The sequence below is a fragment of the Prionailurus viverrinus genome, chromosome E3 (genome assembly GCF_022837055.1).
Source record: "Prionailurus viverrinus isolate Anna chromosome E3, UM_Priviv_1.0, whole genome shotgun sequence".
NCBI classification, from domain to species: Eukaryota; Metazoa; Chordata; class Mammalia; order Carnivora; family Felidae; genus Prionailurus; species Prionailurus viverrinus.
This window is the reverse complement of record NC_062576.1, coordinates 4795746-4822949: the sequence shown is the minus strand read 5'-3', so window position 1 is coordinate 4822949 and position 27204 is coordinate 4795746. Positions and strand designations below refer to the sequence as shown.

The 27204-nt window shown below is 48.4% G+C and overlaps 1 protein-coding gene across 1 annotated transcript; it reads right to left on the bottom strand.

Annotated features, from left to right (window-relative positions):
- Positions 1 to 926: 926 nt before the first annotated feature.
- LOC125154658 (zinc finger protein 300-like) lies at positions 927 to 22363 on the bottom strand. Its single transcript, XM_047839194.1, has 8 exons — positions 21755 to 22363; positions 17479 to 17571; positions 16160 to 16285; positions 13116 to 13256; positions 12003 to 12045; positions 4604 to 4730; positions 4260 to 4355; positions 927 to 1891 (listed from the first exon to the last, which is right to left on the bottom strand). The coding sequence occupies exons 4-8, from the start codon at positions 13190 to 13192 to the stop codon at positions 927 to 929; spliced, it is 1308 nt and encodes a 435-aa protein (XP_047695150.1). The 5' UTR covers positions 13193 to 13256; positions 16160 to 16285; positions 17479 to 17571; positions 21755 to 22363.
- Positions 22364 to 27204: the final 4841 nt, after the last annotated feature.

Here is a 27204-nt window from a genome sequence, read left to right as displayed (position 1 = left end):
CCCAGGCTTCTGGGTCAACCAAGTTAAACCCACGGTCGGCTCTCGAACTTAATCTTTGGCTCTCAGCTCGGCGTCCCTCGTTGGCGCCTGGAAATTTCCCTGGTCGCCAGCTGAATTATGCATGTAAAAGCACGTAATCTATCATTGGTCATCATTTCTGGCCGTTCACAGTGGAAGGGCTTTCACCTTACACGGTCTGTCATGTTGCCAGAAAAGGGAGTCCTCTAACTTGACACATTTAACATGAAACCTATTTAGGAACTGGTTGAGAGCTAGGAGGAGAGGTCACAAAAGCGCCAGTTTCCAGATCTGAGGGTGGCGGGGGTTGGGGGCTCTATAACAGTTGCCAGCAAACAAAGGGACAAATGGTAAGTGGTACGGTGCACGGACTCCTGGTTTAATAAGTTCGTACTGTTCCGGGTATAACATACCCTACAGGGACCAAAGGGTAGGGTTTAGTGCGGGGGCTCCATAGAGGTCATTCTCTACAGTCTGGTGGCTGTGCCTCCAGGCTCACAATTCTGTTGGATTACCACTGCGGTTGACAAATAAAATTCCTCCTATGCAGCATCGTTGGGAACATAACCCCTAAATGCCCCCGTCCCAGGGACTGCTCCCATGTTGCTCACAGCTGTTGTCTTAAATGATTACATTTATTTACAGACTCGAAAGCTCAACGACCAGAGTGAATTCACAGCGATCCCCTCTGTCATGAGGCAGCTCTTGTAAAAACAGGTGGCTCTAGAGTGTCCTCACCCTCCCCTCGCTACGGTCCAGGGAGGGGCTTCCCCTCGGTCGCGCTGTCTTCCCGCGGGGGCACCGGATTTCCCGCTGCAGGGTGGTGCGCGCGGGGGACACGCGGAGGTTTGTCCTTGGTTCCCAGACGTGCGGGGACGCGGGAGGGAGGCCCACGGCGGCTGTGCCCGTCAGCCGTGCAGTTTCTCCCGGGTGTGGATCCTGTGGTGGCGGATGAGGTTGGCCTTCTGGGAGAAGGTCTTGCCGCACTCGGAGCACTCGTACGGCTTCTTGCCCATGTGGGTCCTCCTGTGGATGATGAGGCAGGAGTTCTGCGAGAAGGCCTTCCCGCACTCGCCGCACTCGTAGGGCCTCTCGCCCGTGTGGGTGCGCCGGTGCAGGATGAGGTGCGACTTCTGGAAGAAGGCCTTGCCGCACTCGCCGCAGCCGAACGGCTTCTCGCCGGTGTGGATGCGGTGGTGGATGAGGAGGCACGACTTGCGGGAGAAGGCCTTGCCGCACTGGCCGCAGCCGTACGGCTTCTCGCCCGTGTGCGAGCGGTGGTGCTCGACGAGGCGGGACTTGTGCGAGAAGGCCTTGTCACACTCGGAGCACTTGTAGGGCTTCCCCCCGGCCAGAAGGGCGGCGGGCAGCGATGGGCCGGACCCCGGGGGCGGCGCGGGGCCGCCGGGCGGCTCTCGGCAGCCCAGGCGGCCGGAGAGGCCGGCCTCGGGGGCCGCGGGGCCCGCGTGCGGCCGCGGATCGGCGCGCACGGCCGCCTCACAGGGGAAGGGCTCCCCGCGGCGGGCCCGGCCTCCCGGCCACCCGCACCGCTCACACTGCCGCGGCCGCGCGCCCGGAGCCGGGCCGTCGGGCCTGGAGTAGAGAAACACGTTCCCCTGCCCGTCGCACTCGAAGCGCCTCCGGGCCAGGTAGGCGGTGGGACTACCGTCTCCGTGACGCGGCAGACTCGCGCCACACGAGTCACAGGCGCATCCCTGCCGTCGTGAGGGATCGAGGTCTGCCTTCTGGCGGATGGATGCCCGGGGCCCTCTCTCGGTCGGTTCCCGGCCGTCCAGGAAGGCGCCGCTCCGCCGAAGTGTGGCTCGGTGCTCCCGCCGTCTGCCTGCGTGGCCGTCGACTTGCAAAATTGCTTCTAGGGGCAAAAAAATACCATGACCTGAATGGGTTTGTGTTTCCAGAATCGTGCCACAGAATGGAATGATATCCGGGAGCAGCTGGGTGGCCCAGGGGGTAAAGCATCTGGTTCTTGGTTTCCACTCAGGTTGTGATCTCAGGGGTTGGTGAGTTCAAGCTCCGCATCGGGCTCTGCACTTTTCTGCTTGGGATTCGCGTGTTCTCTCTCTCTCTCTCTCTCTCTCTCTCTCTCTCTCTCTCTCTCTGCCTACACCCCCCCCCCCCAGTAAAATTTTTAAAATAATCTTATTAGTGTTTATTTTTGAGAGCCCGAGTACAAGCGGGCAGGGGTGGGGAGAGAGGAAGACATAGAATTTGAAGCAGGCTCTGGGCTCTGAGCAGCCAGCACAGAGACTGACATGGGACTTGAACCTGTGAACCGTGCGATCATGACCTGAGCCCAAGTCGGACACTTAACCGACTAAGCCACCCAGGTGTCCCTAATGTTATTTACTTTGAATTTTCTGAGAGAGAGAGAACTGTGGGAGAGGCAAAGAGAGAGGAAAACAGATCAAAACCAGGCTCGAGGCTGACAGGAGAGAGCCTGCTGCGGGGCTTGAACCCACAAGCTGCAAGATCAGGACCTGAGCCGAAGTTGGATGCTTAACAGACTAAGCCACCCAGGCCCCCCCAGCAAAAAAATAAAATTATATCAGAAACAGGAGGAAGAATAAATTTCAGACCTAAGTGCCCAGATTCAATCACCACAGTTATAAATCTACAAACATACCCTCATCCATTGGCTTTTGAAAGGAAAAAATGAGATACTTCCCAGATGTCTGATGGACTTGGCCACAGACCAGCCTCCCCACAGCACCATTCCTCGGGCATGTTGGTATCCACATCACTGTGGCCCCTCCTCTGAGATTCTTAAATGTTGGGTTCTGCATCCTGTGCTTAGATCCTCATTTGGTTTTGTCTTCATTTAGGTTTTTTTCTTTTTTCTTTTTAATTAGGCTTCAGGCCCAGAGGGGAGCCCAACATGGGGCTTGAACTCATGGCCCTGAGATTAAGACCTGAGCTAATATCAAGAGTTCCATTCTTTGAGCCACCCAGGTGCCCCTTCCCTACATTTTATTTTTTTTATGTTTATTTTTGAGAGAGAGAGATAGTGCAAGTGGGGGAGGGGCAGAGAGAGAGGGAGACACAGAATCTGAAGCAGGTTCCAGGCTCCAACCTGTCAGTACAGAGTCTGATGCGGGGCTTGAACTCCTGAGCCATGAGATCATGACCTGAGTCAAAGTTGGACAGTTAACCCACTGAGCCACCCCGGTGCCCCGGTTCCCTTACATTTTAAATCACCCACTATCCGTGGTTTCACCTCCATGAAACCCACACCCAGTGCAACCACAGAGCTTCTTGGTTTAGAAATGTGGAAATTCCTTGAGCCCCAGTGTTGAATTCCTAAGGGACAGAATCAATGCCTACTAATCTTCCCCATGAGGATTTTCTGGGCTGAGACCCAGGCAGGTGGTATTTCTAAAGCCCCCAGCTGATTTCTGGTATGCCCTGAACAAAAGCTTGATAAAAGGCCCCTGTCCTGAAAGAGGGAGTCAGTATCCACCGTGGGATTATACTAGGATGCATGTGGGGGGAGTGCCATTCCTATCCCATTAGGCAAAATGGGGCCATATTTTGTAGTTAGGAAAGAAGAGGAATCTAAAGTCATATAAAAGGGAGCAAGAAAGTTTCTGAGGCATTTCACAGTAAAAGACAAAAATGAGTGGCACAACATAAGTTATTTTAAAATAGGGGGAGGGGCGCCTGGGCAGCTCAGTCAGTTAAGCATCCACCTTCAACTCAGGTCACGATCTCGTAGTTCGTGAGTTCGAGCCCCGCGTTGGGCTCTGTGCTGACAGCTCAGAGCCTGGAGCCTGCTTCGTATTCTATGAATCCCTCTCTCTCTCTGCCCCTCCCCCATTCGTGCTGTCTCTGTATCTCTCAAAAATAAAAAAAAAAAATTTTAATAGCGGGAATCTACAAATCCCTGAAAACATGAGAAAGCCTGTTTCATAACCATGGGGTAAGTGTTAAGACTGAAGATTCCAGAGAAAAACTGAGCAAGCAAGGTCTCAGATGGGGACGGCAGGGTGGAATGAAAGAATGAAAGCAGAATATGCCTCTCTCTAAAGGCCAGGGAAAGAGGAGGAATCCTGTCGGGCAGTGGGATGTGTGGAGGTAGCAGGAGTCATGTGGGCATCTCAAGGCCTTGGACCAAATATCCACAGCTACTTGCAAAGATCCAAGGCTTTTGAGAACAATTGCCTGAAACAAACACAGGAGATTTTGCTCTGCAGCCCAGTGTGTGTCCGTTGCCCCCCTCTCACCTGGAAAGCTCCATCTGACGAGTTCTTCCTCCTCCATCCATGGTTCTTGGCCTCGCTCCAACCTTGAGATCACAGCCGGTTTGGTGACCTGACACCCTGTTTGTGAGAACAAGTCACAGGACTTGGGCTGAGCCGCCTGGGCCATCCAAGGAAGCAGGGGGCACAACGCACTTTTACACGTCGGCCAGAGAATGGATTATTTCACACAGGAGGTAAATTCACGAATAACGCAAGTGGGATGACAGCAAGGCTTGCAGACAACGGACACCCAAGGCCAAACATTTCAGAGGTTTTACACAACTGAGAAAAGACATTCATCGGGAAATGCAGGAAGCCTTCCTCACCTACTGAGACCAGGTGGCTGTAATTCTCGAGCATCACATCCCGGTACAGCATCCTCTGAGCGGGGTCCAGATGCTGCCATTCCTTACGGGTGAACCCCACAGCCACGTCTCGGAAGGACAATGAGCCCTGGAATGACACGAGCCCGATGAACCTGAAATACTTGGCAGAGTTCTGCGGCCAAGGCTCAGAGGCGAGGGCTCTTAGCGCCTTCGGACTGCCCCACAGTAAGTTAGGGAGCTTGGCATGCCCCTAACTCTGTGCTACATTTCCAGGGACAGAAAAGAAAAGATCCTAAGAAAGGATCTCACTCCTGGATCTGCATTCAGTCATTCATCCATTCATTCGGCGTGCAAGCATCTACAGACTATTTGGTATGTTGACGGTATTCCGCCTGGGGCTGCGGGGGGTGGGGGGGGGGGGTGGGAGGGGCGGGAAGCAGGCACCTGGAGCCCTGGTGGAGCGAGATGGACAGAAGACTTCCGTGTGGTGCGATCACACCTCAGGCTGCAATGGAAGTATATTACAGAAGGAGCAGACACAAAGACAGCAGTCATGTTCAAGGTCCTGACGTCAAGTGAAGCCTCACTGGAGGCTGCCCTGGAGAATGATCTTGAAAGATAAACCGTGTGTCCAAGAGGCACGGCATTAGAGAGGGCAAGGAGTCACAGAAAAATCTGGTAGACACTGCAAATACTTGGGAGGGACAATACAGAATCTACTGCATGGATGTGTGTGTGTGTGTGTGAGAGAGAGAGACGGCACATGTGCACAAATGCACAAGGCAAAGGTTTTGTTTTTTTTTTCCTATAGGCAATGGGGATGCCTATGATGGTATTTTAGGGAGGGGAGGGACAAAAGATGACCGATGTAGAAAAAGGTGGGAAATCACCAGGAGGGAATGAATAAATAAAATTAGGGCACAATTATAAGCAAAGACATGGTCAAAATTAAGGGAGCACCAAGAGGAAAGGACAGAAAGGATTCCACAGATACAGAACAGGGCTTGGCTCTCCTTCCCCTTCTCCTTCATCTTCTCTCTGGATGAACTAAGGACCAAAACAACAAATTAATTTACACTGAATACCGTAATACTGTGTAAATCATTTTTAACAGAAGTATGGAAGTTAAAAGGCAAAAGTACAACTATAATCACAGATTTATTAATGGAAAAGCAATATAAAAGGAAATAAAATCTGACATAAATATCAAAGTATGAGTGTGTGAGAAAGTATAGAGTTTCCACATACGACTGAAGTTATCAGGTTAGGAGAGACTTCTAGAACTGTAAAAATATTCAATGTAAGCCTCATGGTAGCGACAAAAAAAAATCTATAACGCACAAAAATAAAGAGGAAAGAATCAAAACCTATCACTATAAGAAATCCTCAAACCACAATAAAGACAAAAGAGTAAGAGAAAGGAACAAAGAAACTACCAAAGAGAAAACCATTAACCAAGTGGCAATATAAGTCTTTACCTAGCAATAATTACTTTAGATGTAAATGAACTCAACTTCCCTAACAAAAAGACCCAACCAACTTCTGTCTACAAGACATTCACTTTAGATTTCAGGACATACAGTAGGTGAAAGCAACAAGGTAAAGATATCCCATGCCATACAATGGTAATCAGAAGAGAGCTGGTCTGGCAATACCTAAAAAGACAAAACAGCCTTTAAATCACATACCGTCATGAGAGACAAAGTCCTTCTATAACTTCAGAATGGTCCCTTCAACAAGATACAACAGTTTTAAATACATATGCACCCAACATCAAAAGGACCTAAATATATAAAGCACACATTGACCAATCAGAAGGGAGAAACAACAATGAAATAACAGTAAGAGACTTATATACCCACTCTCAATAGTCATCCAGACAGAAAATCAGTAAAAACAAAAACTTCAGAAGTGAACAACACTACAGATCAAATAGGCCTTGAAGATATTTACAGAACATTCTACCCACTAGCAACAGAATACTCATTCTTGTTGAGAGCACACACAACGTTCTCCAGGGTGGATCATAGGCTAGCTAACAAAACAAGTCTTAACATTAAGAAGACTGCAATCATTCTAAGTATCTTTTCCAATCACAATGAAATGAAACAAGAAATCAACAGAAAAGGGAAAAATTTTTAAATATTGGAAATTAACACATTCTTAAACACTACTGGGTCACAGAAATCAAAAGGGAAACTATAAAATATCTTAAGACAGATGAAAACACAACAGATTGAAATTTACAGGATACCACAACAGCAGCACTAAGAATGACATTTATAGAAACGAACATCTACATTCAAAAAGGAAAGATCTCAAACAACCTAACTTTGCACCTCTAGAAAAAGAAAAGCTAAACCCCAAGTTGGCAGAGGGAAATAATAATTAGAACAGAAATAAATGAAACAGAATAGAAAAACAACAGAAAAAATGAAACGAAGAGCTGGTTTTTTGAAATAAAACTGAAAAACCCTTAGCTAGACTAAGAAAAAAAAGACTAGAATAAATAAAATCAGAAATGAAAGAGGAGACATTATAGCAGATGCCACAGAAATAAAAAGGATAATAGCTATTACAGACAGTTCAATGCCAACTCGTTGGACAACCTAGAAGAAAACACAATTCTAAACAAAACAAAACAAAAAAAACCTGGGGTGCCTGGGTGGCTCAGTTGGTTGGGCGTCCGACTTGGGCTCAAATCACAGCTTGTGAGTTCAAGCCCTGTGTTGGGCCCTGTGCCGACAGCCCAGAGCCTGGAGCCTGCTTGGGATTGTGTCTGCCTCTCTCTCTCTCAAGAATAAATAAAACACTTTTAAAAAATTTAAAAATATGGGGCGCCTGGGTGGCTCAGTTGGTTAAGTGACCGACTTCAGCTCAGGTCATGATCTCGCAGTTTTTGAGTTTGAGCCCCGTGTGGAGCTCTGTGCTGACAGCTCAGAGCTTGGAGCCTACTTCAGATTCTGTGTCTCCCTCTCTCTCTACCCCGCCTCTGCCCACGCTCTGTGTCTGTCTCTCAATAACAAATAAATGTTAAAGAAAAAAATTTTTTTTAAATACAATAAAATATAAAAAAAAAACCTACCGATACTGAATTGATAGAAAGCCTGAGCACAGCACTAACAAAAAGAATGAAGAAGTCACCAAAAAGCTCCAAATAAAGAAAAGCCCAGGACCTTTATGGGCAAATTCTACCAAAAATTTAAAGATTACTACCAATCCTTCTTAAATACCCCCCCAAAAAAAAACAGAAAAAGAGGGAATACTTCCAAATTCATTCTACAAGACCAGCATCACCATGATACCAAAACTAAAGACACCACACAGAAAGGAAACTACAGGCCAGGATCCCTGGTAAACACAGGTGCAAAAATCCTCAAGGTAGTCTTAGCACATCAAACCTAACAGCACATGAGAAGCATCAGACACCACGACCAAGTAAGACTTGTCCCTGGGATGCAAGGATGGTTCAACACATGATAATCCATACGAGACACCACGTTAACAGAATAAAGGATAAAAATGACATAATCCGCTCAACAGCCGCACACACACACAAAAAAATTGACAAACTTCAATGCCCTTTAAAGATTAAAAGCTCACAACAAACCAAGAATGGAAGGAACTTACCTCAACACAATAAAGGCCATTTATGAAAAGCCCACAGCTAACATGATACTCAGTGGTGAAAGCTTTCCCTCTAAAGCTTTCCTTGATCTGGAACAAGGCAAGGAGACCCATTCTTGCCTCTCCTATTCAACACAGTACTGGAAGTCCGGCCAGAGCAATCCGGCGAGAAAAAGAAATAAAACACATTGGAATCAGGAAGGAAGAAATAAACGTATCTCTGTTCGAAGATGACGTGATCTTACTGAATGCGGGTCTCAACGCGATATGTGCATTCTCGTGCTCCTCGCAGCATTATCCACAGGAGCCAAGAGATGGAAACAACCGAAGTGTCCAGCCGTGGGCGAACGGGTCGTGGGGTGGGCACACACCACGGAACATTACTCAGCCAGGAGAGCGAAGGAAATCCTTTCATTTGCGACAAGCAGGTGAACCTGACATATGCTGAGTGAAATATGCCAGACACGGGAGGACAAATACCGTGTGACTCCACTTTTATGAGGATTCTCAAGTGGTCAACTCCTAGAACCGGTGGTTACCAAGGACTGGGAGGGGCAGGGAAAGGGGGAGGCGCTAGTCAGAGGTTCAGTGTTCGTTACGGAAGCGGAGTAAGTTCTGAAGATGCACAGCAGTGTCACAATGAGCCACGTTGCGCTGCACCCTTAGAAATTTGCTAAGAGGGCATATCTTAGGTTAAATGCTCCCACCACTAAAGAAAAAGAAAATACAGATATTTAAAAAGGGGGCTGGAGGAAACTTTTGGAGGTGATGGATTAAGTCGGTGGTGGTGGTTTCACGGCTGTGCACTTATCTAAACTCCTCTGGAGTTGTGAGCACACAGTTTTGCAGGTCAATCACACCTCAATAAAGTGGCTTAGATAAAATTTTCTAATAGTCACATTTAAGTAAAAAAGGAGACAATTTAGATAAGATCTTTTAGCCAAATATATCTGGAGTATTATCATTTCAATATATAATTATTTTAAAATTGCTGATATACTTTTCATTCTTCTTTTTCATACCATATGTTCAAAACCTGGTGGGTATTTTCCACTTACAGTACATCTCAACTCAGACACTATGTTTTCAATTTCACTCTCATGAAATATAGTCCTGTAAAAACATAGTTGTGTTTAATATTTTGATATTTATTTTGAGGGGGGTGGAGGGGCAGAGAGACAGGGAGACAGAGAATCCCAAGCAGGCTCCACAGTCAGCACAGAGCCAGACGCGGGGCTTAAACTCACAACTCGTGAGATCATGACCTGAGACAAATCAAGAGTCCGATGCTTAACCGACTAAGCTACCCAGGTGCCCCCATAAAGTTGCGTTTAATGGGAAAGTATTTTCCTCTGATTCCCTTTTAAAATTTAAGTGTGAATGAGAAACTCAGTTCTCCAGCCACACTAGCCACCAGGGTTCAGTATCCACTCGTGGCTGGTGGCTATCATATTGGACAGTGCAAGTCTGTACTGTAGAGGGTACAACTGAATTTCTCTGCCGGGGCTGCGTTTTCGCCAGAGAAAACTACAGTGTGGCTCCATCACTGAGGGCCCAGTTCTAGGTCTGTCTGCATTCACATCCCAACTCCATCACCTAATAGATGCAAGATCCCAGGCAGCTTGCTTAATGCCTCCAGCCTGTGTGTGTTCAGCTGTAAAATGGGAGAGGGGTTAATAATACCCATCTCACAGGTATTCATGAAATGGCGACATGTTAAGTGCTCAACAGGTGGAGCTTAGACCTTTTATTGTCACTATCTTTGTTGTGGATGACCCTAAGAAGTTCCCGGTGAAGACTGGTTTCCTACAAAAGAACAAATTTCCCTAGGAGGCACAGAGGAAACCCGGGCCCTGAATATGGGTCTCACAGCTTCACGTCACGGCCCACGTCTCTCCTCTGAGGCCACGGAGCTGCCATCTTGTTCGGACCTCTCATACTGGTCCCATTCCCAGATGTTTCTGGTACCAAACATCCAGCTTTTTAGGCACAGACACTCTCATCAAGACAGGTCCCCAAGCCAGAAACCAAGACCCTGTGAATATGTTTTTCTTCCTGGAGTGGAGAGCTGTAATGTTTGTCCACGAGGCCCATCTTCCTCTGGGGCTAGCTCTCTCCCTCCGGCACCCCAAGCTCCTGGGAGCGCCCCACCACTGACACACTCTCAGCCCTAACCGCGAACTAAGCTGGCCCAAATCTGCATCTCTCCCAAAGACTGTGCAAACTGGCTCCACAATACAGAACCTGGTCCCTTTCTACGGCAGACCTCGCAAGAGAGGTGTGGGCCATGCCTATCTCTGGCCACACGGATGCAGTCGGTATGAGAGAAGGAAGTCACAGACAAGGGGCAAGAGAGACTCTGGGAGACGCCTGCATTCTTAGGTGTGACTGTCCCTGAGTACCAGGCCAGGTGTGGCCTAGATTTGGGGTTGGCCCTAAACTAGCTCTAGCTGGGTTTCTGGCTCTTGTCACTTGAAGGATTCTGGCCAGCACACTTCACGTTCATGCTCACGGTAGAGAGAGGGGCCGTGTAGGTCCAATTTGAGAATGCAGACAGGCCGGCAGCAAATGACGTCACTGACGTCCAAAGAGAACGATGGCCCAGGGCAAGGGCAGAAGCGTGAGGTCCGAGTGGTGAAAAGACGCTCAGACTCCAGAACAAAAGGCCGAGAGCGCGCTGACCATCTTCCCTCCCCGCCCCCACCAAAGTCTGAAACGGGGCTGTTTGCTCTCCATCTGTGTCAAAAAACTATTACAGAAGATAATTTGAAGAACACGCTACTCGTCTGTTCTTCTGGACAATGCAGGGTTTCATCTGGGTCAGTGTGAAAGAACAAGGCAGTTTACGCAGAACGGAGTATTTTGATCCCTGAAACAACCAGCATCACAGATTCTGCACGGCCGTAAGACCCACTGCTTACACCCAACGGAGAGTCCAGACTCACTGTTGTGTCCACTTCACTGTCATCACTAGACAGGACCCTGCCTGTGACACCTCACACCCCAAGGCCAACCCTGGAACCTTCTTAATACTGGAAACAGCTTTAGTTCTCCTAGGACGTGGACGTGCTTGTCCCAAACAGACAACACAAATCCTATGTTGGATGGAACCTCTTTAAAGTGCCGGAAACGTCTGGGGCGCCTGTGTGGCTCAGTCGGTTGTGTCCGACTCTTGATTTCAGCTCAGCTCATGATCTCATGGTTTGTAGGTTTGAGCCCCGTGGGGCTAAGTGCTGACAGTGCAGAGCCTGCTTGGCTTGTCTGTCTCTCCCTCTCTCTGCCCTCCCCGATGGCTTTCTCTCTCTCTTAAACATTTTAAAAATTTTTAATAAAAGAAATAAAAGTGCCAGAGGGGCGCCTGGGTGTCTCAGTCAGTTAAGCGTCTGACTTCGGCTCAGGTCAGGATCTCACGGTTCGTGGGTTTGAGCCCTCCATCGGGCTCTGTGCTGACAGCCCGGAGCCTGCTTCGGATTCTGTGTCTCCCTCTCTCTCTGCCCCTTCCCCACTCACACTCTGTTTCTCTCTCAAAAATAAACATTAAAAAACTATGTATTTTTTTTAAGTGCCAGAAATGGCAGACACCGGGCACCTCAGAACTGTGGCGGCCTCAGCAGCGCACCCACCCCGCCCTCCCCGTGGCCTCCATTTTCCACTCGCCTTGCATCCTCAGTGATCTTGGGTCCTGCTTTTAGTATTTTATTGGCTGCATTCTTAGAAGCATCCCCAAGTCCCCGGGAAAGCACAGTGCGGTAAAAAGAAATGCCACACTCACCTGGGACATGGTCCTTCCCTGCTGGGCGGGGGAAAGCAGACACCTGTGTAAGCAGAGATGGGGAGGGGAGGGCAGGGGAGAGGACGTGAGAGGTCAAGCTTGCCCCGGGCCTCTGGATCAACTGCTGCCACCCCCCCACCAGGCCTGGGGGAGGACAGGCTCCCCTCCCCCCCTCCCCCCACCGAGGACATCACATAATGCCCACGCCTTGGAGAGTGACGGGGACCCGACCTGGCGAGGGTTCAACTTGGATTCTCCTTTTCTACTTAAGGCACTCATGTCTGTGTCTCCATAGTCAATGTGCAATTTACTAACCCCTCCCCTCGTGACTCAGAAATTGAATAGAAATTTATTCTGAAGAAACAATCATGAGTTCAGGCGAAGAGTTAGTCGCCAAGGTGTTTATTATAGTTCGTTAAAACTCTGAAAAAAAAAAAAACCCAGAAAATAACGAAATATCCATCTACACAGGACCCGTTAAATAAAACACTACTCCAAAGGGAAATAAACGTTATGTAGCTAATGAAAACAAAATCATGGAAAAAACGGTTTTATTGGATAGCATAGGGATAATTAAAAAAGGTGGCCGAAGACTATTTGATCCCATGCACACGGACACACACACGCACGCACACACACACACTCACATAGATCTCTGAGATGATGCAAGGCAAAAAGGTAGCAGCAGTTAGCCCTAGGTAGGTAATGACCACTGAACATTTTTTTTTTTTTTTTGTACTTAGATGAATTTCCTAATCTCTTCTAGGACAAACTGGTACTATGTGTACCGAAGTTATTTTTAAAATATCTGTAGCCTATGAAGCTTCGAACCCGAACCTCTGTCACCTCTCCTGCCCCTGGTAGACGCTGGGGTCAACTCACAGGAAAATCTAACAATGGGATCTGGAAGGGCAGAGTCCAATGAATGGAGTTCAGCTGAGACAAGCTGAGGGCTACTTGGCGGGGCCCTCAATCCCATCCCGGACCCGCTGGGTCCCCTGTGCTTCTGTTCCACCTGCAGCCTGTCCACGTTCACTGTCAGGAAGAACCGCCCTGGCTCGGCTGTGCTGGCCTCTGCCCGGGAAGCAGTCCCGGTCTGGCTCTGCCACTTACCAAACATGGGACAAGATCTGATGGCTTCTCCTGAGCCCTCCTCCTCCTTTCCTCATTTGGCCAGGGGACAGGAACATGAAGGTTCAGGAGCAAGTTTACTGTGGCTGGAATCATCAACGGGACCCCACACCTATCTCTCTCCTGAACAGACACGAGGTTGGTCTTAGGAATGTTCCTACTCAGGACAGACACACACTGGAGTTGGGTCCAAGAAGTCTGCAGAGACGCTCAAACTCTAGAATTACAGAAACTCCATAAAGAATTCCGAGGGAGTTTTGGTTTTGGTTTTTAAATTGGAGACTACCTAAGTGCTTAAAAATAACAGATTGGTTAATCAATTATGACACAATCAAAGCATGCCATGCCATGAATCAACTTAAACTGTTACAGAATATCTGATAAGAACTAGCTTCTGGCAACACCAGTAAGTGGGGAAAAAATTAATAAAAAGGAAGCTATGAAATTCACAAACACATGACTCACAGATGGGTAACAGGCAGAGATGGGTGGTATTTTCCCCGGGTACCTGAAGTTTTAGCTCAATTCCCAGACACCCCAAATTCTCTGGAGGAGCTGGCAGACCCAACCTAACGGACACCTTCCTTCGGATAAGGAAGAGCGAAGGAGCAGGGAGGGGCACTACTGAAGACGTAGATACATGGTGTTTTACCCCCCTCCCAAGACAAGAGGGACAGTTGAGCCGGCAAAAGTGGGGGAGTAACCTGGCTCCCCAGGCTGGACGCGTACCCAGCTACAGAAACACCTGGGCACGTGGTGGTTCAACAGAGGGGGGCGCAAGCGTTCTGGGGGAAGCTTTGCAGATGCGGGAGCCCAGCGGCAGGAGGGAGCTCTTGGAAGTGAGAAGCCGGCAGAGGCCACCGTGGTGGCTAGGTGCGGGGGTGGGGGGTGGGGGCAGGAATGTGAGACACCTGCACGGCCTGCCTGTGTTAGAACAAGGATGCAGTTCCCCGGGGCCACGTGGGGGGCAGGAAGCTAGGGGAGCCTGAACAACATGGGGAGAGAGCAGGCTGCCTGCGGGACACAGAGAGCCAGCCCTGGGAAGCAAGAGCGCTGAGCCAGGAGCGGGCACAGAGGTCTGCCAGAGAGCCCCTAGTCGTGCCACATGCTCTGCACCCCTACAAAGCCATCACGCGGCCTCCCGCGTGATAAAGGACAGATGGCTGGGCAGGGGGAGAGCTACCGGAAGCAACAAGCAAGGAAATGTTTGTGTCACTTCTCTTCCATTTCCCCTTCGCCACCCCTGCCCCTGGTGGAGAAAGAAGTGGTCCAGTGAGGAGAAGGAAGGGTTAAGGAGGAGCAGAGACAGAAGAGATCACAGGCCCTCCATGGGGGGGTGGGGGGAAGTGGAGAGCTGCAGATCCACAGGGAGAGAGAGAACCCGGATGTGGCAGTGAGATGTTCACTAGCCCGCCAGCAAGCCAGGAGAGACTGTTCCTTATTACAGCCTCAAGTAACAGGACCCCTTTGGGTTACCAGAGATGTCATCCTGGCAGCGGAGTGTTCTGGGCTGAACTCTGCTGGGGATCCTAGCCGTCAATATCTCAGAATGTGACCTTCTTTAGAAACAGAGCCTTTGTCAATGATCAGGTGACGGTGTGGTCATGAGGGCGGGCCCCAGTCCAGGAGCAAGGACTAGCGTCCTTACAAAAGGGGGAAACTGGGGCCAGGGACTCACACAGAGACAACGTCAGGGAGGATGATGGCAGAGCTCGGAGTGATGCAGCAGAAACCAAGAATGGGCACAGATTGCCGGCAAAGCCCCAGAAGGCGGGGAAAAGGCCGGGAACGGGCCCCCCAGTCAGGGCCTCAAGGAACGGGCCACACCCGCGCCTTCACTTCTAACGTCAAGAGAGTCAAGAGAGATCACGTGTCTGTTGTTTAGGCAGCTCAGTTTGTGGTACCTTGTAGGAACCCCAAGGAACAAGTGCAGGAAGGCAGACCCAATAGAGTGGGTCCAAAACAGTGGTCAAAGGGGACACTGGGACACTTTGCTCTGTTGCCTGTTTGTCTACATCAATTTCAGCACATGGAATGGGTTTTTGTAAAAAAAAAAAAAAAAAGAAAAAATTCTGGACAAAATACACAAAATGTTAACAATGGTGACCTTTGCATGGTAGGATGTGTTCGTTTGTTTTTACAATAGTGGCATTTTCTAATTTATTTTAGACAATAAACATATGCTCACTGTTTAAGTATCTCATAAAAATATACATATATCATCTTACTGGGTTTTCTCTCCATGACCTCCTACCAGAGTCCTTCCCCTGGAGGAGAGGAGATCCATGAGAGGGTCTGAAGGGGTGGAAGGTGGGAAGGGGCGGGTTTTAGCGATGAACTGAGGCGCCCAGGAGGAAGCCCCCGCCTGGCGGGCCCTGGCGGACGGGAGCCCTGGGCGCTAGTGCTGGCTCGGCCTCTAGTAAGCTGGGTGGCTCTGAACACCTCTCTCACGCCCATTTTCTTTCGTCTTTAACATGAGAAGGAAAAATGAAATACTCTTAGGTTAAGAAAGCAACTTTTGTGCCTCGACTACATGAGGACGGTCTGCATCTCACAAGCAGTGGAGTGAGGGGCAGTGGGGGGCCGGGGGGCAGTAGAGAAGGACAGTGAAGGCACCGAGTGTAGAGAAATCCGCACGGGGGTCGCCTGAGTGTTGCGGGGATCCCTTCCCTCGTTTGTGCTTCCGTAACCTTAAAGCGGGGGACCCCCTCTCCTCCTAGCAAACCTTCCCCTCCACCAAATCCTAGACAGATCCCCTAATGCGATGGCATCACCCAAATTCACGGTCAGCAAGCTCGTCCTCAGCTGTTTTAGGGACACTTTCTGGAAGCCACCCCGTTCTGTGACCTCCAACTTTATCCCTAAGCTACGAGAGGGAGCTCAGAGAGGGAGCCCCGCTTCCAAAGTAGATTGCTGCTGTCGGGTCACCTTCTTTCCAAGAATTATTCTATCGGTGGGGTGCCTGGGGCTTGAGGACTGGGGCCAACTCCAACTGGCAAAGCTCTGCTCTCCTGCTGAGAACTTACCGTGGCCGGAGGCTCAGCTCCCGCCTGGAGGCCGTCTGGGGGTTAGAAGGAGCTGGAATCCACAGCAGGACTGAGCTGCCTGGTCACGGCCTGTCTCTAAGCCTTTGCAATAGACACTAAGAACACCTGTAAACGATAGAGGGCACTGTGAGACTCATGTGAAAACATCAGCAGCACATTTGCCTCTGATGGGGGCAGAGGGGAAGCCAGAGAGAGAGAAACACAAGAAGGATCCTTCGCCATCCCGTGCAAAAGCTGAGCCAAACCTCTGCTGGCAGCAAGCGAGGAATCGGGGGCCTCGGCCCTAACACCACCAGATACTGACTTCCGCCAATGAGCCCAGACCAGACTCTACCTCCAGCCGCTCGGGGAAGAGGCCCACCATCCACCACATTGACTCTGGCCTCGGGAGGCCCTGGACTGTGGCCTGCAGAGCTGTGAGGTGACAGCGGGTGTTACTTTATTTTAAAGTTTTATTTAAGGGATCTCTACACCCAACGTGGGGCTCGAACTCACGACCCCAAGATCAAGAGTTGTGCGCTCTTCCGACTGAGCCAGCCCAGCTTTCCATCACTGAATTTGTGGTAATCTGGTCCGTGGCTCTCCACTGGGCGCTCAGGAGAAAGAAGACGGCTGGGAGACCACGGAGAGACCCCCTGGGTGGTGAGGTCTGGAGGAGGGCAGTGGCTGCCATGGCAGGGAAACCCGGGGAAGCCCCATCCTCCTAGAAATTTCCCTGTGGAGGAACAAAGCCTTGTGCAGCTGAGGGAAGGGCAGCACGACCCACTGCTCCCAGAGCACAGCTAAGACCCATGGCACCTGGCAGGGAGAAGGAGAAGAACACCCTGTCCCAGGGGAAGGGGACAGGCATATGTCCTCGACTCAGACTCAGAGCCTCCTACCACAGCGGGAGGGGCAGACTCGGGGACCAGGGCCCTCCACCACCAGGCTGGGCAGCACCGAGGAGCCAGCGGGGGCATGAGCACGAGGAGAAGGGCGAAGGGGGCAGGCGGGTCCCAGAGCGGGGGACAGGAAGCGGCCCACCTAAGCACAGAGCAGAGACACTTGAAGCCAGCGGGGGCCTGACCGTAACCACAGCTACAGCAAATGCGAGCGCCGGCAATGCCCGACCAGGCTCACTGCACCGACGTCCTGCCTCCCAGCCCCGCGCACAGCAAGAGGGTCTCTACTCCCACACACACGGCCCGGTGTTCATTTAAACGATCAAACTTCGAGACGTACAAAAAGCCAGAAACAACAACCCACTGCAGAGACAAAGCAAGGGGCTGAGGCCCACTCGATCTTAGGTCTGTGCGTACCAACACACGAGCGTGATGAGTGTGCAGCTCAAACACGTGGAACACACACGCCATGAGGGGAAACAGACAACTCCACATCGCCATGAACAGAACCTAGAGGATTCGGGATACAAAAAATAAATAGTAAGAGTATACAACATTTAAAAAAAAAAAAACCTATTTATTTATTTTGAGAGAGAAATAGAGAGTGAGCAGGGGAGGGGCAGAGAGAGGAGACAGAATCCTGTCAGCACAGAGCCCAATGCGGGATTCGAACCCACAAACTATGAGATCATGACCTGAGCCAAACTATGAGCTCGCGACCTGAGGCGAAATCAAGTCAGACCCTTAACCTACTGAGCCACCCAGGCGCCCCAAGAGTGTGCAACATCTGAATAACAATTGAAAAGCCTGACCTATTGGGGCGCCTGGGTGGCTCAGTCGGTTAAGCGTCCGACTTCAGCTCAGGTCATATCTCACGATTTGTGGGTTGGAGCCCCATGTCAGGCTCTGTGCTGACAGCTCAGAGCCTGGAGCCTGCTGTGGATTCTGTGTCTCCTTCTCTCTTTGCCCCTCTCCCATTTGCACATGTGCTCTCTTTCTCTCTCTCTCTCTCAAAAATAAACATTTGGGGCGCCTGGGTGGCTTGGTCGGTTGAGGGTCCGACTTCAGCTGAGGTCATGATCTCACGGTCTGTGAGTTTGAGCCCCACGTTGGGCTCTGTGCTGACAGCTCAGAGCCTGGAGCCTGCTTCGGATTCTGTGTCTCCCTCTCTCTCTGCCCCTCCCCCACTCATCTTTTTTTCTCTCTCTCTCAAAATCAAACATTAAGAAAAAATTTAAAAGCCTGACCTACTGGATCAGACACAAGAAAGTACTTGATTAGAGAATATACATTCTTCTTCTTTTTTTTTTCAACGTTTATTTATTTTTGGGACAGAGAGAGACAGAGCATGAACGGGGCAGGAGCAGAGAGAAAGGGAGACACAGAATCGGAAACAGGCTCCAGGCTCTGAGCCATCAGCCCAGAGCCCGACGCGGGGCTCGAACCCACGGACCGCGAGATCGTGACCTGGCTGAAGTCAGACGCTTAACCGACTGCACCACCCAGGCGCCCCAATACATTCTTCTTTTAAGCACATCTGGGAGCTAAAAATTGATCCGAAAAAGCTAAAAATAAACTTCAACAAGTTACTTAAATCAGTATTGCATAGATGCTGCTCTCTAAACACAAAAGCAACACAACTAGAAAATAGGAAGAATGCAAAATTATTTAGAACAATGGCTGCAAAAAATGTTACATATCAAACCTGGTGCACAGTTACAAACACACACTTAAATCACAGCCCTAAGATACAGATTAGACAAAATCTGAAAATTAACAACATTCATCGCAGGAGGCTAACACAGCAAAGAGTAAACCCAAGCAACACAAAAGAAGCAAGTAGGAGCAGAGATTTTAAAAAGGCAAAACCAAAGAAATAATAGAACAGGTGAAAAAAAGAAAAAGCCTGCCACAAATGTATTACCTGAATCTAATCATGGTGAAACATTAGTCAGACCTACATTGATAAACGTTCCACAAAATAACCGGCCTGTACTCCTCAAAAATGTCAATGCTAGCAAAGACAACGAATGATTGGGGTACTGTTCCAGAGAAAAGACGACAAAGGAAAATGGGAGAACAGATGCATGATCCGAGATCTCCTTTAGCTAGAAAGGGTCTTACGGAGACAACAGGTGATAGCTGAGTATGAGACATGGGTTAGACAACAGTATTGTCTCAACGCTAATTTCCTGGTTTTGATCATTATCCTGCGGCTGTGTGACAGAATAGCCTTGTCTTTGGGAAATGCACACCAAGTATTTGCACACACACCCATATGTGTCAAGGGGAGAGGAAGAGAGAGAAGAGAGAGAGGAGAGAGAAGAGAGAGGGAGAGAGGGAACAAGTTGTGTATAAATGACCCAGCGATGGCCTCTGCAGAGTGGCCCCTGGCAGGCTGAGACCATTGGCTCAAAAGACCAGCAGCACCAAACTCAGATGTTAACACATGCATTCATTTTAAAGATAGCCCAATACGAACAGATTTTTAGTCGTCTGGAACCTGCCTGCTTTCCCTACTCCCTGAAACTGTACTCTAGCATCCGGTAGCCATAGATAAAATACACCATGTGGCTACCAAGACCCCAAGTGCCTCTGACCCAGAGACACCCAGGGGTATCCTTTCCACCTCCCTCCTGGGAAGTGGGCCCTGGGCCCCAAATTCTGGATGGTCTCATGCTGCGAGGGACCTCTCCCCAACGTGCATGCTTCAGTAAAGCTCGCGTGCACTTCTGGTCATACGGTGACATCTTTTTCTTTAATCGGCTCGCAAATCCCTCGACCTCCCTCCATACAAATGTGGCAAAATGTTCATACTTGAGAAATTTAGATGAAAGGTGTTCTGGAATTCTCTGTACTATTCTACCCTCGTGAGTTTTCTCTGAAGTCTGAAGTTGTACCCAAATAAAAAATTACAAAGAAAAAACTAAAATCAGCTCTTGGAAAAGATTTATTAAAACTAATAGCATAATTGGTTGGTATTTAAAGCTAATAAAACACACTAAGTTCAGGTATGACTGATGGAGAAAATAAGAGAACTCAAAAAAATGCAATGTTTAAACAGGGAAAAAAGAAACCATTTCAGATGTAGTAGAGAGGTTTTTAAATTATGAGATCACTATAGACAATTTAATGCCATAAATCTGAAATTAAACTGGACAATTTCCTAGAAAAATACAAAGTACTAAAATTGACAAAGCAACAGAAATCAGAAAAAGAACCCCACTAAACATTAAATAAAATGGATCGGTACTCAGAATTATACCCATCAAGAAAACACCAGGCCCAAACTAACTACTTAAGATTTTCACAATGTGCATAAGCTATAAATGGTTTTGTATCTAGAATAGATGAAAACAATTACTAAAAATAAGTAAGAAAAAGGCAAAGCAGAAGAAATACAGGCAAATGTAACGAATGAAAAAATAATATATTGTTTATGACCACATTCCTATCTAGGAAGTAAAGAACATCTAAGAATAAAGTAATCTCGGGAGTTGTCACCCTGAGAGGAAGGGAAACGGAATGAAGGGTGATATCAAAAGGGATCCGGTGGTACGTATAAGGTTTCTGTTCTTTAGAAGATCTGAAGCAAATAAACTTTTAACATTTGCTCAATCTAAATGATAACTACGAAAGTTTCCTTTTGTTACTTTGCTATATACATTTGACGTCTTTTCTAATGTTACTAATTGAACACAGTAAGAAACAGTTATGGGTTGAAAAAAACCTCCTTCAAGAAGACCCAAATTCAAGTTATAATGGAAAAAAACATTAAGACTTACAATTACAAGACCAGGTTTCATTTCCCCCCTCCCTGCCCCAGCTTGTCTGTCCTACCTTGACCAAAAAAGCCTCAAAGACAGACAAATTCTCCCTCATCTCTGCATCACTGTGGTACCCTCACTGTGGCTCTACCTCCTAATCTAGTGCGGGGGAAGAAGAGTCTACAGTGAACTGTAGACGCCCTGCTTGATCATCTCCTCCCTGCTTGATCAGCATTCAGACAGAGGCACTCACACAGCCCCACCTTCACCCACCCCTGCCCGTGCTGGCGGCTTCACAAACCTGAGATACGTTCCCCTACTTACTTTTCTCACTACCTTAGCTCAGTCTCCATCGACTCCACTCACTGCCGGTATAGTAACACCAAAGACCAATGTAACCACACTTCCTGCCTTGCCTAAAACACTTCAGGCACTAACAGGACCCAGTCCCTACCCCTTAACCCAGCTGCTGGGTTGATATGCTCCTGGAACCACCTCCAGTCTCACCACACACACCCCTTCCAGGCTCTTCCATGGTGCCAAATCCAGCAGTACCCATGGGTTTCATGCTTTTGCACAGGCTGTTCCCTAACCCCAACCCTTTTGCCCCTTTTCACCTATGGAGACCTTATTTCAAATCTGATCTTCGGTTGTGCCTCCCCCAGCAGGAACTGACCTCCCTCCTTGGTGTCCATTCATCCATAGATAGGAGTCATTATCAGAGCACCCACACCTTGGTGGCCCTTATCTGTTCAGGGGACCGACACCGCACTAGGTCTCTAGCCAAGAATGGAACCCGGTGCTACACCAGCTGCCTGACCCAGACACTCAATAAACATTGGTCATAGGAACACCGACACCATAAATCCTTGAAATACCAATCATTTCACTTCCCTCCTTCCTTGCCCTCATAGCTCAGAGCCTACCGTTGGCTGTGATGTGGGGTCCGAAGGAGTGACAGAGGGTCGGACAGAAGGGGGGGGGGGCTTCCTCAGCAGTCCCTCCTCACCCACGGGAGGCCCGGCCACCCAGGTGGAGTTCAGGGACCTGGACGGGCAGAAAAGCTCCGGGTCAAGGGACAGAAACAAATCCAGTATCGGGAAAGAAGGGTGACCATTCGGGAAAGAGCTGGCCCCCAGCTCACCGGGGCCAAAGCTGTCACGGGTCCACCGCGCTAAGCCCTCTGTGGACGGCCGGTGGGCTCCGACGACGCTGGGCTATAAAGCAATGAGACCAGCCTGCCCACAGCTCCCGCCCCAAACCAGACAGGAACCCTGACCCTCCCCAGTAGACGTCAGACAGAGCCGCCCACCGGACCCCCCTAGCAGAGCACCCCTCCCAGGGCCCGCCAGCTCTGCAGCCGTGGCTCTGCCACACGTGCCCTCTCTACCGCGGGGGCAGAGGGAATCGTCAGTCCCAGATGCAGCGGGAGCCTCAGGACTGGCTAAGTCCCAGGTGCCGGCCACGCGAACCCCGCCAAGGGTCCGGAAGTGCGCAGATTGCTGTGGGAGACCTCCGGACACAGCCGAGACGCCCCTGGACTGGGTGGAACTACAACTCCCGGGAGACTCCGCGGTGAGGTACTTCCGGCCGGCGGCCCAGCCGTTTCCGGCCACGGGGCGGCAGGTGTGGGCCAGCAGGCGCTGCGCCGCGGGCGCCGTGTGCACCGGTGGGTTGTGGGCAAATGCACCTTCTCCCGCGTTGTTGCCAGCCAGCGGCCGCCCCGGGGGCTTTCCACCGGATCGGACGGGTTGCCCCCAGCCCTGCGCCGTGTTGAGGAACCGGTCATGGCCCCCGTCCTCCCCCCCCCCCCCCCCCCAATTTGGGCGCCCAGCCTGGGTCTGTCTGTATGTCTCTGCCCAGAAGTCCGTTACCTGAGGGGCTCCATGTCGGGCACCTGGTTTTGTAAAACAAACAAACAAACAAACAAACTTAAATCCTTTAGTCCTCATGACAGTCCCCAGCATAGGTATCATTATCCCCATTTCACAGAATCAGAGGCAGTCTTTCTCAGTATTTTTACTCTGGAAGAGCCCTTGAAATAGTCTCAGGTCTCAGCAAACCCTTGCCCAAATATTGTTGCAGCTCATGGCAGAGTAAGACAATCATCAAGTTACACTCACGAGATAGTCAGTATACAAATGGACAACGGCCAGACCATGTACCGAGATAGGACTCTGACCTATCACCACCGCCATCTAGGCAGAAACCAACTCCCCTGTCTACAATAAACAGCGCAGAAAGCCAGATTGCTATCTTTAGTAACAATCCAGGCAGCTGAACAATAACTTCTGTCACAGTCCCAAATGGCCAGGACTTCATCAATGACTGGCAGCTTTCTTAATGTTTGTCCTCACTTCTAACTCAGGAGTAACCAGAGAAAACATTGAATATACACCCGCTAACCCATCACATGGGATGCCCCACTCCCAAGCTAGCCTGCTTCCAGCTTCGTCCTGCCATCAGCTGCCAATGAGGACATTTGGAAACCTTCCCTTTTCTCCCCATAGTAAAACTTTCCCGTTACCCTGCCTGCCTTTGAGTCTCTGCCAAAACTCAAGTTAACAGCGACTGCTTTTTTTTTTTTAATTTGTTTTTTTAACATTTATTTTTGAGACAGAGAGAGACAGAACATGAACAGGGGAGGGGCAGAGAGAGAGGGAGACACAGAATCTGAAACAGCCTCCAGGCTCTGAGCGGTCAGCACAGAGCCCGATGTCGGGCTCAAACTCACGACTGTGAGATCATGACCTGAGCCGAAGTCGGATGCTTAACCGACCGAGCCACCCAGGCGCCCCACGACTGAGTGCTTTGAGACAGCAAGCTCTGAAAAAATAACCTTGGCCTGTTTGTAGGTGTTTATTTTCAGAGATATAATTGTCAATATTTTTCTGTAGGTTCTGTTCATTCTTTTTTAATGTTTATTTTGGAGAGAGACAGACAGAATGTGAGCGGGCAGGGGGCAGAGAAAGAAGGAGACACAGAATCTGAAGCAGGCTCCAGGCTCAGCCATCAGCACAGAGCCCCAAAGCAGGGCTCGAACCCACCAACTGAGAGATCATGACCTGAGCTGAAGTTGGACGCTTAACCGACTGAGCCACCCAGGTGCCCCTAGATTCGGTTCATTCTGGCTACCTACTCTTTTGTGTGGTTTTCCCCTCATCATTTGCTATTATAAATGTATTATTCAAAATTCACAAAGTAAGGGAAGGAAGGTAAAAGAAATTTAAAGTTTAAAATTATGCTTTTTCTTTGCTCATAGCATTTATACTGCTGGATTTATTAAAATTTAGTTCTTTGGGATCACCCATGCTACTAAACAGTGCCAATAAATTGTACTTATTCTATACTGTTGCTGGAATTACTGGCAGAGTTTGAACAACCAAGTAGGATATTGGTCTAAATAGATATTCTTTATGCCATCATGTATTTTGTATGAGACAGGGGCTAGGGGTAGCCTTATCATGTGATTTTTTTTTTAAAGTCTACTAAAATGATCATTTTAACTATCAATATATTTAAATAGTAAGTTTCATATCAATGAATCCATTTTGCATCTTTGGATGGAGCCTATAAGAACTTTTAGAATATACTATTAGACTCAGTTCATGCTTTTTTAATGTTTACTTATTAAAAAATTTTTTTCACAATTTTTTTATTTTTGATAGAGACAGAGCACGAGTGGGGGAAGTGCAGAGAGAGACAGAGACACAGAATCTGAAGCAGGCTCCAGGCTCTGAGCTGTCAGCACAGAGCCCGATGCGGGGCTCGAACTCACAAACCGTGAGATCATGACCTGATCCGAAGTCGGACGCTTAACCGACTGAGCCACCCAGGTGCCCCTAATGTGTATTTATTTTTAAGAGAGAGAGAGAGAGACAGAGTAGGAGAAGGGCAGAGAGAGGGGGAGACACAGAATCTGAAGCAGGCTACAGGCACCGAGCTGTCCTGAGCTGAAGTCAGACACTTAACCGACTGAGCCACCTAGGTGCCCCACATGCTCTTTTTTTTTTTAATGTTTATTTATTTTTGAGGGAGACAGGGAGACAGGGAGAGAGAGAGAAAGAGAGAGAGAGAGAAAGAGAGAATGTGAGCAGAGGAGGGGCAGAGAGAGAAGGAGACAAAGGATCCAAAATAGGCTCTGAGCTGTCAACACAGAGCCAAGGCAGGGCTGAAACCCACAAACCCCAAGCCGAAGTCGGTCACTTAATCAACTGAGCCATCCAGGTGCCCCAGTTCATGCTTTTGGGTGGGGGGGGGGGAAGTAATCCTATTGTTTTGTAACATGGGGCTGCTTCTCCTTTTATTTCTACCTCCTGTGTCAGGTTTAGACATCAGGGATCTGAGTCCTTTGCAGATTCAGCTACATAACTTTATATATAACTTTTGTTCTAGAGAAAATTACAAACAGTAGAAATTATCCCCTTCACAACATTTGCAAGATTCATTCGTGAAACTTCTGAGTGTAGAAACTTTTATAGGATAATTCTTTTAGGGTTTTATGTCTTTTGTTTTGTTCTTTTCTTCCTGTTAAACTGGTCTTGGTAATGCATTTTTTCCCCAAATTGTTCTTTAATTCAGTATTTTCAAGTTTTCACTAAGTTTTTTTTTATTAAGCCTATTACTTTAAATTACTTTACATTTCCAGATCTGAGGCGCCTGGGTGACTCAGTCAGTTGAGTGTCCGACTTCGGCTCAGGTCATGATCTCACGGTTTGTGAGTTCGAGTCCCGCATCGGGCTCTGTGCTGAAAGCTCAGAGCCTGGAGCCTGCTTTGGATTCTGTAACTCCCTCTCTGTCCCTCCCCTACTTGTGTGCTCGCACATGCCTTCTCGCGTTCTCTCTCTCTCTCTCAAAAATAAACATTTAAAAAATTTTTTAATTTCCAGATCTATTTTTAGAGAGTTTCCCTGGAATTGATCTCTTTTTGTATTGATTACCACAATCAGAGACATATCACTTATTTTTTCCCCAAACATAGAGCTTTAGATTTGTTTATTAATTCATCATAAAAGCCATATATGAACGACCCAACGCTAATCTCATCCTCAATGGGGAAAAACTGAAAGCTTTCCCCCTAAGTTCAAGAACAAGACAGGGGATGTCCATTCTCGCCACTGTTATTCAACATAGTATTGGAAGTCTTAACCTCTGCAATCAGCCAACACCAAGAAATAAAAGGCATCCAAAACGGCCAGGGGGAGGTCAAACTTTCACTCTTTGCAGAGGACATGATACTCTATATGGGAAACCCTAAAGATTCCATCAAAAAACTGCTAGAACTGATTCATGAATTCAGCAAAGTTGCAGGATATTAAAGTAACGCACAGAAATTGGTCGCATTCCTGTACACCAACAATGAAGCAACAGAAAGAGAAATCAAGGAATTGATCCCATTTACAGTTGCACCAAAAACCATAAAATATCTAGGAATATATCTAACCAAATAGGTGAAAAATCTATATACTGAAAACTATAGAAGGCTTATGAAAGAAATTGAAGAAGGCACAAAAAAAAATGGGAAAAGATTCCATGCTCCTGGATAGGAAGAACAGATATTGTTACAATGTCGATACTACCCAAAGCAATCCATGTATTCAATGCAATCCCTATGAAAATAACACCAGCATTCTTCACAGAGCTAGAACAAATAATCCTAAAATTTGTATGGAACCAGAAAAGGCCCCTAATAGATTTATTAATTCGGTTTTTTCTTTTCTTCTCTGAGAGAGAAAATAAAACTCTTACAGTTACCCTTTAATATCAAGATTACAAGGAAACTAAAATAAATGGGAGCATTCCACTCAGGAGCAGTCCAATGCTAATCACAAAAGAAGAACTAAAAGGATGCAGCTACATTATTTAGGATGTGGGTAAAACTGTGATAAATAGAGATGCCAAAAGAAAAAAAAAACAGTGCCTTAAAAAAATCACAGATGATTTTTTCTGTTCATAAACTCATCCGGACAGCCTCAAGGGAGTCAGAAATCTGAGCTCCTTCTGAATTACTACTCTACCCTCCCAAGATGGCCAACATGACATTCTATCTCTCACCTAGGAGTGAGGAGGGAAAGGCAGTGCAGACAAGGGCCTTTCTTTTAGAGCATAATCTGAAAGAGGCACAAGTCACTTCTGCTCACATCCCATCGGGCGAGTCTCGTCAAGTGACCACCCCTAACTACAGGGAAGACTGGGAAATGAAGTCTTCATTCTGGGAGGGCAGTATTCCCAGCTAAAAAATGAGGATTTATGACTTGAGAAGCAGAGACAGATATTGGGAGATCATGAGCAGTGTCTGCCATAGGAGGTAAGAGAGCGGGAGAGGTGTTGCCAAACAAGTGGAAGCAGATCGGGATATTAACCAGGAGCCTCGCCC